Source organism: Hyla sarda, chromosome 4, assembly GCF_029499605.1.
Source record: "Hyla sarda isolate aHylSar1 chromosome 4, aHylSar1.hap1, whole genome shotgun sequence".
NCBI lineage: Eukaryota > Metazoa > Chordata > Amphibia > Anura > Hylidae > Hyla > Hyla sarda.
This window is the reverse complement of record NC_079192.1, coordinates 315,374,882-315,396,197: the sequence shown is the minus strand read 5'-3', so window position 1 is coordinate 315,396,197 and position 21,316 is coordinate 315,374,882. Positions and strand designations below refer to the sequence as shown.

The window sequence follows — 21,316 nt, the reverse complement described above, 5'->3', positions numbered from 1 at the left end:
CTCAGAGAAAACTTAGCTCCGGGCTGCTGAGGCAGGCCACGTGATCAGACATCTTATCCCCTATCCTTTGGATAGGGGATAAGATGTCTAACAGCGGGGTACCCCTTGAAGCTCATTCACTCAGTGACATCACCCTACTGCATATTTTTCATCACTGGATGGAAACACCCATCTGCTAAAACATGTAGGGCAACAAAGAACCAGGTCACCATGGATGATTTTCTATTTTACCTAGTCACCAGGTTTTGTCTAACTTTGATGTGTGTGTGTATAAGATACAATAGTTTACTATTCACCTCTTTCACAAAAACTTCTTTTATTGTACACAGGACTACATTTAGTGAATTTGCAACCAAACATGCCAAAGATATCCGCTTCAAGGCTATTGAAAAAATGAAGGATCGGGAAATCTTGTTTAATGAATATATGATTGCCGCAAGAAAGAAGGAGAAAGAAGACTCTAAAAATAAAGGAGAAAAGGTAAGTCTTATTCAGGCAATGCTTCTTGGTGTCAGATTTTTTTAAGAGTTTCAGACAAATGTAATGTGGACATGTTTTTCAACTTTCGGCTAAATGGAGATCACATCCAGCACACATTAGTGGATTTTGACAACTAAGGTTGCTACATATATCTATATCTCCACAGTATCTTACAGTTTTTGTAAATAAACTGCTCAAAAAAATAAAGGGAACACTTAAACAACACAATGTAAGTCCAAGTTAATCCCACTTCTGTGAAATCACACTGTCCACTCAGGAAGCAACACTGATTGACAATCAATTTCACATGCTGTTGTGCAAATGGAACAGACAACAGGTGGAAATTATAGGCAATTAGCAAGACACCCCCCAATAAAGGAGTGGTTCTGCAGGTGGTGACCGCAGACTATTTCTCAGTTCCTATGCTTCCTGGCTGATGTTTTGGTCATACTTGACTGCTGGCGGTGCTTTTACTCTAGAGGTAGCATGTGACGACATCTACAACACACACACAAGTGGCTCAGGTAGTGCAGCTCATCCAGGATGGCACATCAATGTGAGCTGTGGCAAGAAGGTTTGCTGTGTCTGTCAGCGTAGTGTCCAGAGCATGAAGGTGCTACCAGGAGAAAGGCCAGTACATTAGGAGATGTGGAGGAGGCCGTTGGGCAACAACCCAGCAGCAGGACCACTACCTCCGCCTTTGTGCAAGGAGGACAGGAGGAGCACTGCCAGAGCCCTGCAAAATGACCTCCAGCAGGCCACAAATGTGCATGTGTCCACTCAAACGGTCAGAAACAGGTTCCATGAGGGCCCAATGTCCACAGGTGGGGGTTGTGCTTACAGCCCAACACCGTGCAGGACGTTTGGCATTTGCCAGAGAACCCCCAAGATCGCCACTGGTGCCCTGTGCTCTTCATAGGTGAGAGGAGGTTCACACTGAGCACATGTGACAGAGTCTGGAGATGCCGTGGAGAACGTTCTGCTGCCTGCAACATCCTCCTGCTGTTCCTGCCTGCAGCATGACCGGTTTGGTGGCGGGTCAGTTATTGTGTGTGGTGGCATTTCTTTTTTGTGGGGGGGGGGGGGTGCGTGCGCAAACAGGATATACCTGTCCACTGGAAGTGAGGTAATTAGTTTTAGCTAGTGTCATTAGGAGGCAAGACACAGAGCACCCCAGACCATGCCTTTTTTTTTTTTTCTATTTTCTCATTTTTGTTTCCCTTTTTCATGTGGGGGTTCAGGAGCATGGTGCTACCATATGGGGGATATGCGACATAGGGGCATGGAACATAAGATTATGGGCTGTCAACCCCTTATCGCCAACTGCCAGCGCCTGGAGGTTGTACCCTGGGTCCGGGTCCCCCACTTTCCCCTACTCGCCCCGCTATCTTAGCCTGGTATGATGCACTGTGGCCATGAGCTGGTTGAAGAATTCAAGGTGAGTATAAGAAGATGGAGCTGTGGGTGAGTATATACTACAAACCCCCCTTCCCCCTCTCCCTCCTTCTTGCTCATCCAGAGGTCCCCTTCCTCTCTCATGTGTTCAACTCCTCAGCTGCCATTACATGTGGCTGTGCTGGGCTGGAACCCTCATGGCCTCTGGTGCCTTCCTGGAGGGGAGAGTCCGGTGAACCTTCCCTCCCCCCTCTTCGGACCACGCATTTCTAGCCCACATGTATTGTGGCCAAGTACAGTGCCCTGGCCACGTTATTTTCTCTACCGGCCAGAGACCCTGTCGCTGACCCAGTTTAAGTCTGGGCCAGCGTGTCTCCGGTCCTGTGTGGCTGCCCGCTTACCACCTTGTGCAGCCAGGCGCAGTGTCCTGGCCGTGTTATTTCTTAGGCTGACCGGAGACCTACAGCTGCAAGCAGCGGGTCTTCAGTCCCACACCGCTGTCCGCCTTCTCATTGCGGCGCACCAGCCCACTTCTCCTATCTGCTTCGGCCAGGCGCAATGTCCTGGGCGCATTCTTATAGACTGACCAGAGACTTACAGCTTCAGGCAGCGGGTCTCCAGTCCTACGTGGCAAACTGCCCTCAGTGCGGGCACACCAGCCTGCTTACTTCTCCCCATGCAGCCGGGTGCTTCCCGGGTGGAAGAGGAACCGGACTCATCTTTCAGCAAGTTTCCCAGCAACCTTCCTGTAATGGCCGCAGATCGTGAGGCCGGCGCCCCGTTCATGTAGCAGAGTGCTGCATCTTACCACAAACCCCACCTTTGCTTCTCCTAATCTGAGGCCGGCATCGGGGGCGATGTTCTTCGCGCCCTTCCTTCTCAGCGGGCTGCCTGTAAATGTTAAAAAACATAGAAAAAAAAAACACTGGTCACTCAGACCATTTGGGGGTGTTTGGCGCCCTCTGTTGGCCATCAATTGTATTGCACCCTGGATTTTTCGTTGCTTCTTGAGCTCCCCCTTGTGGCAACAAAGCGCTATTACAGCCTTGGTCTGTCACATCTGTTTTTATCAGTTTAATATCTGCAGGATAACCTTTTTTAGGGACGGAATCGGGGGCCTCTTTATTCCTTCCGTCACCCTGTACGGTGGCCTGCTTTAGACTATTTGCATTGTCAGTTGAGGTATGCCTCTGGGGTATCTATTTTCTGCAGGGTTCTCACTCGGTCAGGGAACATATGCGCACCGACGTGGGGGGTTACTGCCAGAGATTTCTCGATCGCTTGGAAACTGTTGGGGATATATTCAGTGTTTACCACTTAGTGCCATGCCATGCCCGTCGTGCCCACGGCCGAGTTCTAGTCCCTCCCTACTGAGGCAAGACACTGGTCGGGTGCCCTTGCAAGAGTGTTTTTTTTTTTTTTTTTTGCATTCCTGGTGGACGCTAAGGACACTCTGTCAGGTCCGCCGGTCACCCATCAAGGGGGTGTTCTGGCATGTCATACAGTATGATTCCCTCCTCTACAGGCTGCCGCATCCGAGGCTAGGGCTCTTGATCCTCCCGTCTAGTACGAGGTCTCTGTGGAAGTGTCCCTGCATTGGCATGGATTGGTCCTGATGTCGATCTGCCGGACAGTAGTCTCTCCTGTCACTCTTCTCTCAGCTGCCGCATCCATGGTTGGCACTCCAGTACCCCACTGCTGATGCAAGGTGTCTGACAGTGACCCGTTGTCTACTATGGACCCATACCAGTAAGCCAGACAGTGGTCTGCATGGTTTCCTCTACAGCAGGGGTCTCAAACTCAAATTATCCGGGGCCACTGGAGGTAGCAGCTGGGTGAGGCTGGGCCGCATGCGCCCATTACATATAATGCCCTCATCATACGCCCCTCCTCATCCACCAGCAACACCCTCCACCAGCAGGAGCACCCCCATCATCCACCAGCAACCCCCCTATTCCCCCTATCCCGTGTGGTAATAGCATGAGCTGACGGATGATGTGGGTGCTACTTCTGGGGGTTCCCCACATTAGGTAGGCAGCAGGTTCCCCACATTAGGTAGGCAGCAGGTTCCCCACATTAGGTAGACAGCAGGTTCCCCACATTAGGTAGGCAGCAGGTTCCCCACATTAGGTAGGCAGCAGGTTCCCCACATCCCTAGGGGACTGCTTTGGTACATCCCATCAGTATAGGTGTCCCCCAATGAAGAGCGACCGAGAAAAGGAGATTTTTTTTTTGTACTCACCATAAAATCTTTCTCGTAGCCTTTATTGGGGGACACCGCACCCTGTATGTATAATCTTTTCCAGTTATTAGGTTTTTATCTAGGATTCTTTTCTAGGGTTCTTCAGACATATTTCTTGGCTTCTCCTACTGCCTTGTGAAAAAACTGATTACCTCACTTCCAGTGGGCGGGTATATCCTGCCAGGAAGGAGCTGACTTATTTTCCTAGTGTCAGCTCCTCCTAGTGGCGAGAGTATATACCCATCAGTATAGGTGTCCCCCAATGAAGGATATGAGAGATTTTACGGTGAGTCCAAAAAAATCTCCTTTGTCATGTGACAACACTGAAAAAAATGATGCTCCGCTACAATGTTTAGTGAGCCCTCAACATACGATGGTAATTCGTTCCAAATGAACCATCGTTACTTGAATCCATCGTATGTTGAGGGATCTGTGCAATAGTTAAATAGAAAGTTATACTCGCGTGTCCCCGCCGCTCCGGACCGTCACCGCTGCCCAGGATCAACGCTGTCATTTAGTCCCCAGGGTGTCCTCGCTGCTCCAGACAGTCACCGCTGGCCAGGATCTTCGCTCTCCATCGCCGCCATCACGTTGCTACGCACGCCGCTCCTATTGGATGACAGGACGCAGTGCGTGGCGACGTGATGACTGAGAGCGACGGACATGCAGCGGAGCCCAAAGAGGACAGTCCGATACATCGGGGCAGGTGAGTGACACTCAATGACCACACACCTTAAACGGCTATTTGGCAGCAACTGAAGCACTCTGCACTGCCCTGACCCCGACATAAAAAAGCATTGTATGTTGATGCTGCCTTCAACAGATTGCCTCTGAGAGGCCATCTTATGTTGAAATTATCCTATGTCGGAAACATTGTAGGTCGGGGGATCACTGTAGTGAGTGCACAGCCTGTATAACAGTTTAATGTCCCCTCAAAATAATTTGGCACACAGCCATTAATGTCCAAACCTTGGCAACAAAAGTGAGCCCACCCCTGCGGAGGCATACAAATTGGGCCCAGTTAGCCATTTTCGATCTTAAATTTGGTGTTCTCGCTCTCACACTCTCCAATACTGGTCACTGGAAGTTCAACATGGCACCTCATAGCAAAGAAAGTTCTCTGAGGATCAAAAAAGAATCCTTGCCCTACATACAAGATAACCTAGGCTATAAGAAGATTGCTGCAGCACAGTGGACAAGACCATACAGTGGTTTCACAGAATTTTTTTTCCCCACTTAAAACAGGCCCACCATGGTCATCAAAGAAGTTGAGTGCTTACCGGCTGTTTATTGAGGCCAGTCACTGACTCTTGGTGCACACACAGATCTCTTGGATCTTTCAGCCAACTGCACTGCAGGTGTTTGGCTTAAGAAGGCCTGGGTTTTGATAATTTTAACCTGGGACTGCCTTATCTATTCATCAGCTCATCCTCCCATAATATGGAAATATATTAGTGTGTTTTTTTGTATCAGACTGTACAAAGATCAAAGTAAGTAGCTGCTCTTACATTTATGAATATTTGACCAGCACAAACAAAATATGAAATGGTGCCACAAAGTCTTGTAATTCTACAGGCTACACTAACAAACTAAAAGCTTCTAAATGTTCCAGTTTTCTAGAATACGATTGATTGTATTATGTTTTTTACGTAGAAGTGGCTGCTTATCTGAGCCAAAGGTCATGCATGAAAAATAAATGTGCTTAAATGTCATTTACATAAGAAGTCAGCGGTGGGGAGCACAGATGGAGATGCCTGGAGATATTGAAATCTGCTATCAGCAAGCACAACCCCGTTCTCTGACAGGGGTCAGGGAGACTTTCTAGGAACATGCTTGTTTATGCCATACACTGATTTTGGCGTAAATGTATCTTATATTTTCAGTGTGTCTAAAAGCAGATCCCAAAGTGTTGTGCTTTGTTGGTTTCAATTTTTAGATTTTTTTTTACTTTTTGCTAGCCCCAGTTCAACTATCTCAGTTCTCAAGGTGTGCTTTTTTTTTGTTGCAAATTCTAATATTCATGTGATTTACAGCTTTTTGGTTTGTATAGGAATATTGCACTAGCCTCCCTCCCCAGTAAAATACACTGCTCAGAAAATTAAACTCCCACCATCTTTATTTTTATTAAATTTTTCCCCCTCCTCTGTTCCTACCTATTGGTTATCTTTCCCTAACACCCTCCCTGCCTTTAAATTTTTATCTATAGTGAATTTTTCACGGCCGTAACACTGCTCAATCTGCCTGAACAGGAAGCCAACTTCCCCAGCAAGCGTGACGTCACTGAAGCCTGCTACGCGCCGGCTTCTGCCTTTACCTAGTCTATGCAGCGCTCCCATCGAGAGATGAGTGTCTATTCGCACGGCAGGCTGCTTCGGGGTCTCCTCCTCCCTGTTTCTCACTGCATGTGCTATCCAGGGAGGAGGGAGTATAGGAGCTTCACCGGACCTGCCGGGCAAAATTTCCTGCTGAGACCCCGGACCTCAGATAAGACCTCAGATCAGACTTACCCCAAAAGGACATGTACAGTCCTGGAGCATCAGCACGGCACTGATATTCAGTGCGCGCGTTGCCTCCAGACTGTACGAGGCGGAGACGGATGGCACGCAAGGCCATTGAGTTAATGTTCGCAGCCCCGGCGTTCACAGTGCTCGCTCCCGCCTGTCTGACAGGCAGGGAGCGAACGCAGGCTGACTGAATTCGAACAGATTGCCCAGCCGGGATTGGTCCGAATTCAGCAGTGACTTCACACGCAGGCTGCAGCCGGCCACTAGGAGGGAATCCTCTAGTGGCCAGATTTCAAATGGAAAATACAATATTTTCAACACAAAAATAATTGATGTATATTAGAGATGTTGTAGTACATAAGTACTACAACATATTAAAAAAAAAGTTAATGAAAGCGCCCATTTAAGGGAACACTTAAACAACAGAATGTAACTGTGAAATCACAGTCCACTCAGGAAGCAACACTGATTGATAATCAATTTCACATGCTGTTGTGCAAATGGAACAGACAACAGGTGGAAATTATAGGCAATTAGCAAGACATCCCCAATGAAGGAGTGGTTCTGCAGGTGGTGACCACAGGCCACTTCTCAGTTCCGATGCTTCCTGGCTGATGATTTGGTCACTTTTGAATGCTGGCGGTGCTTACTCTAGTGGTAGCATGAGACGGAGTCTACAACCCACACAAGTGGCTCAGGTAGTTCAGTTCATCCAGGATGCCACATCAATGCGAGCTGTGGCAAGAAGCTTTGCTGAGTCTGTCAGCATAGTGTCCAGACCATGGATGAGCTACAAAGAGACAGGCCAGTACATCCGGAGACATGGAGGAGGCTGTAGAAGGGAAACAACCCAGCAGCAGGACTGCTACTTCCTTCTGCCTTTGTGCAAGGAGGAGCACTGCCAGAACCCTGCAAAATGAACTCCAGCAGGCCACAAGTGTGCATGTGTCCACTCAAACGGTCAGAAACAGACTCCATGAGGGTGGTATGAGGGCCCGACGTCCACAGGTGGGGGTTGTGCTTGCAGCCCAACACCGTGCAGGACGGTTAGCATTTGCCAGAGAACACAAAGATTGGCAAATTCGCCACTGGCACCCTGTGCTCTTCAGATAAAAGCAGGTTCACACTGAGCACATGTGACAGAATTTGGAGACACCATGGAGAACATTGTGCTGCCTGCAACATCCTCCAGCATGACCGGTTTGGTGGTGAGTCATTAATGGTGTGGGGTGGCGGCACAGCCCACCCTGTGCTTGCCAGAGGTAGCCTGACTGCAGTTAAGTACCGATATGAGATCCTCAGACCTCTTGTGAGACTATATGCTGGTGCGGTTGGCTCTGGGTTCCTCCTAATGCAAGACACTGCTAGACTTCATGTGGCTGGAGTGTGTCAGCAGTTCCTGCAAGAGGAAGGCATGGATGCTATGGACTGGCCCGCCCGTTCCCCAGACCTGAATCCGATTGAGCACATCTGGGACATCATGTCTCGCTCCATTTACCAACGCCACGTTGCACCACAGACTGTCCAGGAGTTGGTGGATGCTTTAGTCAAGGTCTAGGAGGACATCCCTTAGGAAACCATCCGCCACCTCATCAGGAGCATGCCCAGGCGTTGTAGGGAGGTCACACGGGCATGTGGAGGCCACACACACTACTGAGCCTCATTTTGACTTGTTTTAATGACATTACATCAAAGTTGGATGGTTTTCAGCTTTGATTTTGAGTGTGACTCCATATCCAGACCTCCATGGGTTGATAAATTTGATTTCCATTGATAATTTTTGTGTGATTTTGTTGCCAGCACATTCAACTATGTAAAGACGAAAGTATTTCATACGATTAGTTCCTTCATTCAGATCTAGGATGTTATCTTAGTGTTCCCTTTATATTTTTGAGCAGTGTATTTAGGCTGGCCTCACTAGTAAATCCCCACTGATCAGCCCCTTGTCAGGCTTTGGGGCTTTTAAGGTTATTTAAGGTTGTGCTTACACTGTAATTTTAATACGGATTTTAACACATATTCCACACCACTATCTGTCTCCCATTGCTTTCACCATGAGTCTGCACTGTAGATAATACTACACAGATTGGAAATCTGTATTGCAGTACAAAAGGCAGTTACATTTTACTTCTTGATGCAGAATTCGTAGCGTGTTAACATATGAATCAGCACCATTACTGCTGCAGATTCTTTTGTCTGGTATGCTACATGGATTAGTAGCAACATAGGTATGTTTAACCCCTTAAGGACCCTTTCATTTTTTCCTCCTCGCCTTCAAAAAAAATCGTAACTTTTTATTTTTTCATCCACAGACTAGTATGAGGGCTTGTTTTTTGCGCGACCAGTTGTCCATTGTAATGCCATCACTCACTTTACCATAAAATGTATGGCGCAACCAAATAGTATTTGTGTGGGGAAATTAATTGATAACATATTTGCTTATATACAACTTTTAACCCCTTAAGGACCCGGGGTTTTTCAGTTTTTGCATTTTCGTTCTTTCCTCCTTGCCTTTAAAAAAATCATAACACTTTCAATTTTGCACCTAAAAATCCATATGATGGCTTATTTTTTGGAATAAAATGTTATAAAAAAAAGCAGCTATATTGTACATTTATTTATTTATTTTTTACATTCACGCCATTCATTAACATTTTATTTTAATAGTTCAGATATTTACGCATTTTTTTAATACTTTTTGAGGGTGAAATAGGGAAAATGGGCCAATTTACTTGGGGGAGGGGGTTTTTCAAAAAAAAAAGTTACGATTTTATTTTTTTTTATTTTCACACTTTTTAATAGTCCCCATAGGGAACTATTTAGAGCAATCATTCGATTGCTAATCCTGTTCAGTGTTATGCATAGGACATAGCACTGATCATTATTATCGGTCATCTTCTGCTCTGGTCTGCTCGATCGCAGACCAGAGCAGAAGACCCGTGGAAGGCAGTGGATGTAGGTAAGGGGACCTCCGTGCACCGTTCTGGCTGATCAGATCGCTGCGGGCGATCCGATCATCCATTTTAGTGACCGTAATGCTGCAGATGCCGTGATCTGTATTTGCTGTGAACTGTACTTATCAGCTGCTTTATAATACAGAGCAAATTATTTCCGAATTTCTTTTGTCTGTCCACAGTGCTCTCTGTTGAGACCTCTATCCATGTTAGGAACTATCCAGAGCAGGATAGGTTTGCTATGGGGATTCGCTTCTACTCTGGACAGTTCCTGATATGGACAGATGTGTCAGCAGAGAGCACTGTGGTCAGACAGAAAATAAATTCAAAAAGAGAAGAACTTCTTGTGGAGCATACAGCAGCTGATAAGTACTGGAAGGATTAAGATTTTTAATAGAAGTCATTCACAAACCTGTTGTAACTTTCTGGCACCAGTTGATTTGAAAAAAAGTTTTCCACCGGAGTTCCCCTTTAAGCTTGCTTTCATGTGACCTTTTATAGTGCTGTGACTAGGCTAGACTTGAACATTCTGTGAGACTACCTTTTTAAATAAGGCCTTCCTAGAAGATGCCTTTAGTGTCTATCTTCATAATGTGACAGAGCTGAGTGAAAGCCCTGTACACTTCTCCTGGCTTGGTCAGGGTCTGAACACTTGACTGCTGACTGAGAACATTTTTTTGACATGTCTGGGAGGTATGAAAGTTTTTTTTTTTTTCTTTTTATGATAGGTACATTTTAACCACCACTGTGTAACTCATATAACAAATAGATGGATGGGAAGAGAGGCTTAATCCACATTAGCTCTCCATGGCATGAAAAAATAGGGCTTATCACATAAACAGGGAAGGTGGCCACGATGCTCTTCTACACACTATCATTGTCAGTTCATTTTTTATTTGTTTCTTTAATTTTAGGTGAAGCTGGACTTCTTTGACCTCTTAGGCAATCACCATTTGGATGCCCAGTCTCGCTGGAGCAAAGTCAAAGACAAAATAGAGAGCGATTCTCGGTACAAGGCAGTAGAAAGCTCATCAGCTAGAGAGGATCTTTTCAAGCAGTATATTGAGAAGGTAGTAAAAGTAAGCATCTGTCTGAAAGTCCTTTTCTCTATACTTTTTGTGATTTACCTACACCCACCCAAAAAGAACTAGCCAAGCATGGGTATGCCCAGAGTGCCAGAAGTATACACTTTTAGTAATGGAGAGATTGATTGTGTAAGACATTCAGTCTCCATTAAGAGTGAATTCTCCTTCTTCAATAAACAGGAATAGTCCATGTTATCCGGATTAAAAAGCAAAAACCATAAGTTTCTGGGGTCTGGACATGACACTAGTGTGAACATATCCGTGCATGTTTTAACACATAGGAAGGCTAAACATGGAGCAGAAAGTCCATCTTGACTGTGTTCTTACATATTGTGTGAATACTACCATATAATATTGGCATATCTGCAGCTCTCATTGTGCTTACAAGTCTGTAAGAAAGCGTAGTGCAAAGAGAAACCTATCAATACCTAGGATTATAGGTATATGTATATCTTCTGCCTTGAAAATAAATAAATAAATGTAGATATTTTTAACTCCAGAATTTAGATACAGAGAAAGAAAAGGAACTGGAAAGACAGGCTCGTATCGAGGCCAGCTTACGTGAACGAGAGCGAGAGGTTCAGAAGGCACGATCTGAGCAAACCAAGGAGATTGACAGGGAGCGAGAGCAGCACAAGCGAGAAGAGGCAATCCAGAACTTTAAAGCTCTTCTGTCTGATATGGTAATGATCACCCTTTCGTGTCTTAGCTGCCATTTTCCTCTCCAGTGAACTTATTTGAATGGTAATTTATACTGTGATTGCTTATTGCTGTGCTGGTGTTTCAGGAACAAGAGTAGTGTGAATATAATCTGCAAACACAAAGCAGATCCGCAGTATTTAATCAGGAGAGGCCAATAAGGAAAAAAAAATCTGATTTTACTCCTAGTGTTTACCATTAAATCCGTATAAAACTTCTACTATCAATATGCCGTATCTACATATAAATGGATTCTAATATATTGGTATTCTTTTAGGTCCGATCATCTGATGTTTCATGGTCTGACACCAGAAGAACGCTTAGAAAAGATCACAGATGGGAGTCTGGCTCCCTACTGGAAAGGGAAGAAAAGGAAAAACTTTTCAATGAGCACATTGATGCCCTTACAAAAAAGAAGCGTGAACATTTCAGACAACTACTGGATGAAACCTATTCTGTAAGTTACATCTTCAAGTTTTTAAAGAATGATCTGTGCTGACCACTAAATATATCAATCTAAGTGTTTTATTTTTAGTCCTATTAAGGCCTTGTCCTCACTGCTGAAATTCAGCCAGCGGAATTCCGCTGCTATATTTCAACGGGATTCTGCTGCTCTGTGCACACTGCATAATTTTCACCGCAGAATTCTACTGGTGGAACGGATGTCTGCCCAATGAATGTATTTGAACTGAAATCCACCGGACTGCATTGCCCTCTACGCAGTGCTTCTCCTGACCACTGCCCACCCGTAATATCTCAGAGCAGAGATCAAGCAGTGTGGGCGAGGCATTTGGGTAGCCATTCACAGCTTTCATTCCTAATCCTTACATAGATACCCAAGTACATCATTCAGACGTCTGGAATTATCATAGACATTGAATTGAGCCTGACCCACCTTTCCATTTAGCAGTTGGGGCTTGATTTTAGAGATTACAGGATGTCCTAGAGGTCAGACAACATGCCAGACAACATTATCCCCTATCTACAATATTTTAGGGATGTGTTACCTCTTTTAAGCCTACTTCCATCAGTCAGTCAAGCAATCTTGCCTCTAATTTATTTAGCTTGGCCCCTAATAATACAACCCCCATGCCCACTCACCCCCCCCCCCCTCCCTTTTCCTGGAAATAAATAGGGTCATTAAATCTGCAGAACAAATTGAACAGGTTTTATATTTTTTATTTGTAATTCGTATTAAAATACCTGAAATGTGACAACTAATGTTTTAACTGTTCATCTAACAAAGATGCTTCTTGCAGATCACTTTAACTTCAACCTGGAAGGAGGTAAAGAAAATAATAAAGGATGATCCTCGCTTCATCAAGTTTTCTTCCAGTGACCGGGTAAGGAGTATTATCTTAGTCAGGTTCATAACGTTGATGGTATTTTAAGTTTCCGGCCTTGTCCACACAGTGCAGCTTTTAGAGAGAGGGAGGGAGAAAAAGTGTAGTTTTTATCAATTGGGAAAACGCATAAAAAATTGATATGTGGACACCCCTTATGGTAAACCAGTGGGGAACTCTAGCTGTCATACAGATTTTACAGTTTAAAAAGTCTAGTAAAAAGCAAACAAAATAAAGTAACTGTACAGAGAGATGTATACAATTTTTTTTTTCTGTTTTATGTCCTTTGACAGAAAAGACAGCGGGAATTTGAAGAATATATCCGCGATAAACACATCACTGCCAAAGCTGATTTCAGAACTCTCTTGAAAGAGACAAAATTTATTACGTACAGGTTTGTAACATTACAGTTTTTTGTAGTGAGTTAGTAGCCATCTTTACTGTTCTATTCAAATAAGGGTGTACACAAAGGGAAAATATCATGCTAAGAATTGTAGTGGACGCCCCTCCTGAGTTCTGTTGTTTTAGCCACACATTGCTAGCGGCTCACAAAATAAAGCAATCATTCATGCAGTGGACCGTAATCCGTGCTAGTGTGGGTGTTGCTGAAGAGTTCCGTGACATGTGGTGTCACCTTTTCTCGTAAGTTAGTTTGTAAAATGCCTAGAGCAGTGTTTCCCAAACTGTGAGCCTTCAGCTGTAGCAAAATTACAACTCCCAGCATGACCAGACATTTCACATGCTGAAAGTTGGTTCTGCAACAGCTGGAAACTCCCTGTTTGGGTAACACTGACCTCTAGAGAATGCTATCTGCCGGAATGCAACATTTCGGGGAGGAGGAATAACTGTACAAAGTGTTTCTTCCCCTTATTTCCAGTAGCATAATGTTAGTGTTACAGCATACAAAGATGAGGGTGCTGTGAACGTGCCTTGACACTGCCGCTTCCTCTCCCGTCACTGTGTGCCTGGTTAATAGTTGACTTCTTTCTTTATGCAGCATTGCAAAGAGCAATGATTCTCAACTTTATGCCATAGTACCTATTTGCAGCCCATTCCCAAAAATTATATCCCCACTCATTAGCGGCAATTTGTAATTACACCTATTCTTGCTCTAATAACGCCTATCCATAAATGATTGACATCCTAGCTGTTAGCTGCTTAATCATACCCAGATAGGCTAGGCGTTTTTAGAACCGGAATAGGTGTAATTACAGCCCAGGAACCATGACTACTTCAACAGCCGCATGCTCAACTGACAACGTGAGACTCCTTTTATATACTGCACGTGACTTTTTATAAAGGTTTTCTCCACATTTTTACATGTGCCAGCAGGCATGGTGGGATACCTGATTTTGACCTTTCTGTGTTGCTACTTGTTTTATAGGGTAAAGCTTAGTGACTGAGCTTGGGAAGATTTTCCCTGTCCAAGACTGGTCTCATTTCTCCAGCACAATGTCCACCTATTCACAAAATTCCCATGTGTATGACCTCACACAGTAATAGTGCTCCCTAATAGTTGTGGAGAGCCCCATATAATTGTAAGCCATCATGCTACCCCGTTTCGGTGCGCCTCTTGTCTGGGGACCTATTGCTATGGCCCGTTCTGTCTGGCAGCACAGTGTAGCTCTGAAACGGACAAAGTAGTTACCATCCAGAGCAGCCAGATGCCCAGCTTTTCCTCTCCCGTTGTCCTGCTCCACTCCTTGGGACAGCAACCATCGGCTTATACCTGTAGCTGCAGCTCACTTCTCTTAAAAGTGGATCATGGCCACATTTGAAACACTGACCAGCAGCTGCTATGTACCCTTGGGGGTACACGTACCCCAATGTTATTGTCTTTTATTTTAGAATAGGACAACTAAAAAGCTCATACAGATGTGATGATGGTTGGGTGTCCATATCCTTTTGGTCATATAGTAAATGCTACTATAGTAGGGTGTCATACTGATTTTCTTACTTCAATACTATAGGAAACATATCTACTAACATTAGTAATTTTTTTTTTTTTTTTTTTTTTTTTTTTTGCAGATCGAAAAAATTAGTTCAGGAATCTGATCAGTACCTGAAGGATGTAGAAAAGATTCTGCAAAATGACAAACGCTATCTAGTACTTGACTGCATTCCTGAGGAACGACGGAAGCTTATTGTATCCTATGTAGATGACTTAGACAGACGTGGCCCCCCGCCCCCACCTACTGCCTCAGAGCCTGCACGAAGATCCACAAAATAGTGGGACATTTTAGAGACTACTATAATGTCCGTTGATACCAACTGCATGAGCCACCTGCAAAGTTTATATGAAATCACAGTACTAAATTCAAGTCAGCAAAATGGAAACCTAACATGGAGGAGCAGCGGCAGTAGCTTTTCAGCTAAAAATGGTTATCTGTGCAACACTCTAGCAATGTAACCTAGTGTCTTTGTATCACAGCTGTCATATTCGCTTGACTAGCATTCCCAAATCTGTCTTGTCATCTACAACAGTCTGCTCACTTCAGGTCCAGATGAATTGAAATTGTGGTGTTAGGACACCTAGCCACATGGTATTTTATGGCATCATTTTGCATCTTAAGACAGAGTTCTTTCCAGACTTTTCCTCCCTGATAGGAAAGTGCTAATATGTTGCCGGAGTCCAAAAAAGGAGCCACTCAGTCTTTACATAGGTTTTATTTTTTTATTTTTCTTGTTTCCCAAGCGATGTCAGTAAAATCACAAGTTAGAATGAGGCCTTTGTGTTGCTATCAAACAGATATGATAGCAACGTTTGCTGTATAAAAAAAAAAATATTCTAGTGTTTTTTCTTAATTCTTGGTTTGACCTTCATTTCATTTTCAGTAGATGATTACCCATCAAGGTAATTCTTGTAAAAGCTTATGCTCCTTTTAAGATTTGTGTTTCTGAAGAATAATTTTGTTGGGTTTGTTCGGTTAATGTATTTGAAGTACAATAAACCTTTTTTTTTATACATGTGGATTGTAAATGTGTGTATAAATATGTTTAACCTACCTGATGGGCAAAGAGACCTTACTGAATATAGTATATGACATTGATTTAAAGAGGACCAGTGACTAACCCCCCCAAAAAAAAAAAAATACATTTGATTGGTTTATAGTTTGGCAATTCAGGGAATGAGTCAGATGAGTATGCACTTAATTTTAATGATGGTAATTGGTGGGATTATACAGATAAGGGGTGTGTATTAAGAATACACGCCCCTCAGACTGAACCATTTCATGCCCATTAACTCAAATGTCCTGCCCATCACCTGATTTTTTGAAATTATGTTCACGCCCATCTGACTGACTCTCTCAATTGTGATTCTCTCACAAACTATAAATCCATATACCTCGAATGGAAAGGCATATTCAGAAACTGAAAAGGGGTGTGATAAGAACAGCCTAAAATATTTAATTATAGTAAAATCCAATTTCTCGAGCGCTTCATTGGGGGACACAGGACCATGGGTATATGCTGCTTTCCACTCGGAGGCTGACACTAGGCAAAAAAAGAAGGCTGGCTCCTCCCGGCAGGATATACCCGCCCCCTGCTCTGAGCAACCCAGTTTTTAGCTTAGTGTCAGAGGAGGCAGACGCAGGTCTGGGGTCTCTCCAGACCTGGTCTTATTCTTTTTTGTTTTTTTTCCTAGCTTCAGCTGTCTAGTTAGACTTTCTCTCCCTTTTTTTGTTTTCTCTAGCGTGGGGGACAGTAGCACGCAGCCAACTGATCCACCACATGCGAGTTAGGGGCACGGTCCATTGAGAATAGGCCGTTAACCCCTCCTCGCCAGCAACCAGCGCCTGGTGGTGTACCTTTGGTGGGTCCCCCATTCGCCCCTGTTCGCCATGCCGGCAAAAGGCAGGATGCCCTACCTGGTCAAAGAGTACAGAATCATGGGTGATTATGGAGTCCTTGTGGGTAAGTATTCCCCCCCCTCCTTTTTCCCTTTCTTTTAGGTGGGGCAGCTTGGTGGCTATCAGAGGGGTCTTTGTACCTTTGGCCCCCCCCTCATCTATTGTTCTGGGCGGGGCTCTCCTCTCCCCTCTGGGGAGTTTGTTCAGCAGGGGGTTAATTGCGGGTGCCCCTTCAACTGACTATCTGCGGGGTTAACTCTCCTCCCCCCTCTCCATTCTTCTTCCCTGCGGCCGTGCGACTTACTGTTTTTTTTCCTGTCGCACGGCTGCAGCTTGATTCTGTGCCGGGGCTGTTCCTGGGGACGCGGACAGCGTCTATATCCTGCCCACGCCACCCTGCTTCTCCCCTTATTAGCTGGGCTGCACGAGTTTGCATTACCTCTGGCGGCAAGCATCAGCCGCCCGTGCTGCCCGGCTCTGTATTGTGTCGCCGGGTCTTTTTGCAGGTCCAGAGCCTCGGGCACTCATCTAATTGAGCCCGCGGCTCGGGCCTGCACTTAGCCCCGCCCACCTTAGGCAGCGACACGCTCCAATAGGGTTCACACCCAGTTTCTCCCCTGCCCAGTGACTTGTAAGTGCATGCTCCATCCTCCTATCCACAGGGAGCGCGCGCACTAGGGGGCGGACTGTTCCTGGGTCACCCTATGAGGTGACCGCATGCTTTTCGCGTGCTGTGGCTTTCGGTCACTCCTCCCCCTCCCTCCTTCTCCTCCTGGCTTTTCGGGGTGAACACTGCCACAGCACTGCAAGTCTCTTTCTGGCTAGCCCACAGCTGCGCCTGCAGCTGTATCCAGGACCCTCTTACCGCTGACCCACTACTGCATTCCTGCTGTCTCCAGGACCCTCTTTCGGCTGACCCACTACTGCGCTCCAGCCATTCCCAGGACCCTCTTCCTGCTGACCCACTGCTGCCCTCCAGCTGTTTCCAGGACCCTCTCCGGACACAAGAACCTGGGTGAGATAACTCCTTGTCTGTAGTTGTCTGACTTATTAGTGCTCTTTTTTTCCTATGGCCGACCCAAGGCCTTGACACCCCCCCTCTCTCCCGGCAAGCTGCTGCTGTGCTGGTCTCTTACTATGCCTGTTCAGTCTGTAAAGCTAAGATGCCAGACGGTTCCTCTGAACCCACCTGTGCGTCCTTGTGCCCCTGTCCTACTGCCCAGGGTGGTCCTCCAGATGGCGGGCGGCGTGAGTCTGCTCCGGAATGGGTTCCCTCCCTCTCCCAGTCCATCTCCGATTTGGCCAGGGTTTCCCGTGAGGTTGTGTCCGCTTTGGGGCGGTCAACTTTGCGCCCTTCCACGAGGGAGACAGCGGCGAGTCCCTTCAGGACTCCTCCAGAGTGCTCCCGCCCTCCTCTTCGGGCCCGCGTGGGGCGCCTATCTTCTCCTGAGTTGGACCGTCCGAGGTCCTCTCACCAGAGCTCCTGTTCTCATTCCACCTCAGCTAGGCATCACCGCCACAGGTCGCCTAGGGTCTGTTCCCGGTCTTCTCACCCTCCTTCCCAGTTCACTACCTCCCGCTCCAGGACTCCTGGTGAGCTGGCAAACTCTGATTCGGACCCTCCCACCGACTAGGAAGTGACCCTCCCGCATGTCAGATATGGTTGAAAGTCTGGTGTCGGTGGTCAGGGACACCTTTCAGCTGCAGGACCCAGGAACTTCCGGGGCTGCCCTTGAAGTCTCCTTCCGCCGTGCTCGTCGGGCCCTCATGGTATTCAGCCCACACGCTGAATTTGATGACCTGTTGGATGCAGCCTGGAAGCAACGGGTTAGGCGCTTCCACGGGTTCAAGAAGCTCTGGGCTCTTTCCTTTTCCGCAGGAGTTAGTTACCAAATGGTCCTCTCCTCCTAAGGTGGACCCTCCTGTGACTAGACTGTCCAAGTCTACTATCCTGCCGCTGGCGAATGCAGCTTCCTTTTAAGGATCCAGCGGACAAACGTATTGAGCACCTGGTGAAATTCGCCTTTGAGGGGCTGTCCTGTCCTGAAGCCACAGGGGGCAAAAGTTTGACCACGCCGCTTGGATCCTCGGCGACTGACTTCTTCCTCTTGTCCCTTTCGTTTTTCGGGCCGCCCGGACAGACCCCCGGCCTCGCAGCAAAAGAGGGCCCCGTCCTTCAAGACTTGTCCGTCCTTGAAATCAGGACCTCATAACATCCGCCCCTCTTCCAAATCAGGGACGCGCAAGCCCCCATGGCATAAGGGTGAGTCCCCATCCGAAGCTTCCCTTCGGGTGGGCGGTCGGCTGTCCCTTTTTCGGGATGTTTGGCTGGTGCAGGTCCAGGACTCCTGGGTTCGGGAGGTAGTTTCTCAGGGTTATTGCATAGTTTGCTTCTATGCCCCGGATCGTTTCTTCCAGTCCCACCTTCCTCTGTCTCCCGACCTGGCTGCAACCTTTCTCCCCGAGGAACGATTTTTTGGGGTTCTATTCAAACCTCTTCGTAGTTCCCAAAAAGGACTGTTTGGTTCGTCCAATTCTCGACCTGAAGCTCCTGAACAGTCATGTGCGCCTTCGGCATATTCGGATGGAGTCTCTGCGATCTGTTGTCTCTTCCATGGATCAGGGAGAGTTCCCGTCCTCCTTGGACATCCGAGATGCCTACTTACACATCCCTTTCTTTCAGGCTCACCAGCGTTTCCTCATGTTCGTGGTGCCCGAGGGTTACTCCAATTTTTTGCCCTGCCCTTCGGCCTGGCAACAGCTCCACGAGTTTTTACCAAGACGCTCGCCGCTGTGGTGGCCCTCCTCCACTCCTGGGGCATCTCTGTTCTTCCCTACTTGGACGACCTTCTCGTCAAAGCACCCTCTCTGGAACAGAATCGGGTCAGCATCAGCCTTCAGACCTTCTCCAGATTCGGTTAGATCATAAACTGTGCGAAGTCCAATCTGTCCCCATATCAGTCCCTGGTTTTTCTCGGGATCCGCTTCGACACGGCTGCTGCTCGTCTCTCTCTACCGGAGGACAAGCTCCGGGAGCTTCTGTCGGAGATCCGCTCCCTTCGGGCATCGGGCCCGTTCCCCATTCTCACCTGCATGTCCGTTCTGGGCAAGATGATGGCCTCCGTGGAGGCGGTCCCTTTTGCTCAATTTCGGTGCCATCCGCTCCAGTGGGCCATTCTCTCAGAGGGACAAGTCTCCCCTGTCTCTTCACCCTAGGATTCGGCTTCCTTCCCAAGTGCGCTACTCCCTCCTTTGGTGGCTCCGGTCCCCTCTTCTCCAGGAGGGTCGCTCATTTCTTCCTCTCCATTGGCACGTCCTGACCACGGACGCAAGCCTGCTCAGCTGGGGAGGGGTCTTCAGGGATTGGAAGGTCCAGGTTCGTTGTCAATCTATTCGCATCTCGCCAGAACAGGAAACTCCCTCACTTTGTCTCCAGGTCCCGGGATCCCCTGGCCCTGGCGGTGGATGCCCTAGTAGTTCCTTGGGTCTACTTCGCTCTCGCCTACATCTTCCCACCTCTTTCGCTCCTTCCACGGTTCGTCTGGAAGCTCAAGGAGGAGGGAGTCTCGACGATTCTGGTGGCTCCGGACTGGCCCCGTCGTGTATGGTACGCAGACGTGGTCAGCCTCGTGGCAGACGTTCCCTTTCGGCTCCCAGATCGTCCCGACATTCTCTCCCAAGGGCCCCTCTGCCACCCCAATTCTCTTCCGCTGCGTTTGACTGCGTGGTGGTTGAAACTGCGGTTTTGAGGACTAAGGGTTTCTCCTCCCAGGTTATCCGGACCATGCTCCATGCCCATAAGCCGCCTTCTGCCAGGATTTATCATCGAACTTGGCGGGCATATTTCCGCTGGTGTGAGGCTCATTCCCTTTCCCCCACCTCTTTCTCTCTACCGAATATCCTGGCCTTTTTGCAATCCGGACTGGAGACGCGCCTTGCCCTCAGTTCCATCAAGGGGCAGGTTTCGGCGTATTCTGTTCTTTTTCAGCGCCCTCTGGCGTCTAATCTTCATGTTTGCACCTTTTTGCAGGGCATGGCTCACGAGGTCCTGTCTTTTTGGTCTCCCACCGTGCCTTGGGACCTTAACCTAGTGTTGGATGCTCTTCAGGGCGCTCCATTTTTGAGCCTTTGTCTCAGGTCTCTTTGTTTCCTCTCCTGGAAGGTGGCCTTTTTGGTCGCCATCACTTCCATTCGCCGTGTCTCGGAACTGGCTGCCCTCTCCTGCCGTGCCCCCTTTCTGGTGCTTCACCAGGACAAGGTGGTTCTTCGGCCAGTACCCTCTTTTCAGCCCAAGGTCGTGACTTCCTTTCACTTGACCGAAGACCTAGTGTTACCTTCCTTCTGCCCATCCCCTTCTTATCTGCGTGAGCGCCGGCTTCATAAGCTGGATTTGGTCCGAGCAGTGCGGACCTATTTTTCGGTCACCACCTCCTTTCGGCGGAGTGACTCCCTGTTTGTGCTCGCCGAAGGGCGGCACAAGGGGCTCTCAGCCTCTAAGTCCACAATCTCTCGGTGGATTCACTCCGCCATTTCGGAGTACTGCTGTAAGGGTCAGATGCCTCCTTTCCGCCTGATGGCTCACTCCACCCGTGCGGTGGGGCCTCCTGGGCGGTCAGTCACGGGGCCTCGGCCCTACAGGTCTGACTGGCGGTGACTTTGGTCGTCGCTGCATACCTTTGCCAAGTTTTACCGTGTTCATAATTTTGCGTCCTCCGACACAGGCCTGGGCCGCAAAGTTTTGCAGATGGCGGTTCAGGGGTCTG

General features: G+C 47.3%; 1 protein-coding gene across 4 annotated transcripts in view; it reads left to right on the top strand.

Annotated features, from left to right (window-relative positions):
* The window catches only part of TCERG1 (transcription elongation regulator 1), a 69,975-nt gene extending 54,312 nt beyond the window's left edge, over positions 1-15,663 (top strand). For 3 of the 4 annotated variants that reach the window (XM_056574874.1, XM_056574878.1, XM_056574876.1), the window contains exons 15-21: positions 330-480; positions 10,490-10,654; positions 11,161-11,343; positions 11,637-11,816; positions 12,619-12,702; positions 12,996-13,096; positions 14,731-15,663. In XM_056574874.1, the coding sequence (XP_056430849.1) occupies positions 330-480; positions 10,490-10,654; positions 11,161-11,343; positions 11,637-11,816; positions 12,619-12,702; positions 12,996-13,096; positions 14,731-14,932 (1,066 nt within the window). In that variant the 3' untranslated portion in view covers positions 14,933-15,663. The remainder of the gene's footprint in view (positions 1-329; positions 481-10,489; positions 10,655-11,160; positions 11,344-11,636; positions 11,817-12,618; positions 12,703-12,995; positions 13,097-14,730) is intronic. The other variant, XM_056574875.1, reaches the window with a different exon arrangement.
* Positions 15,664-21,316: the final 5,653 nt, after the last annotated feature.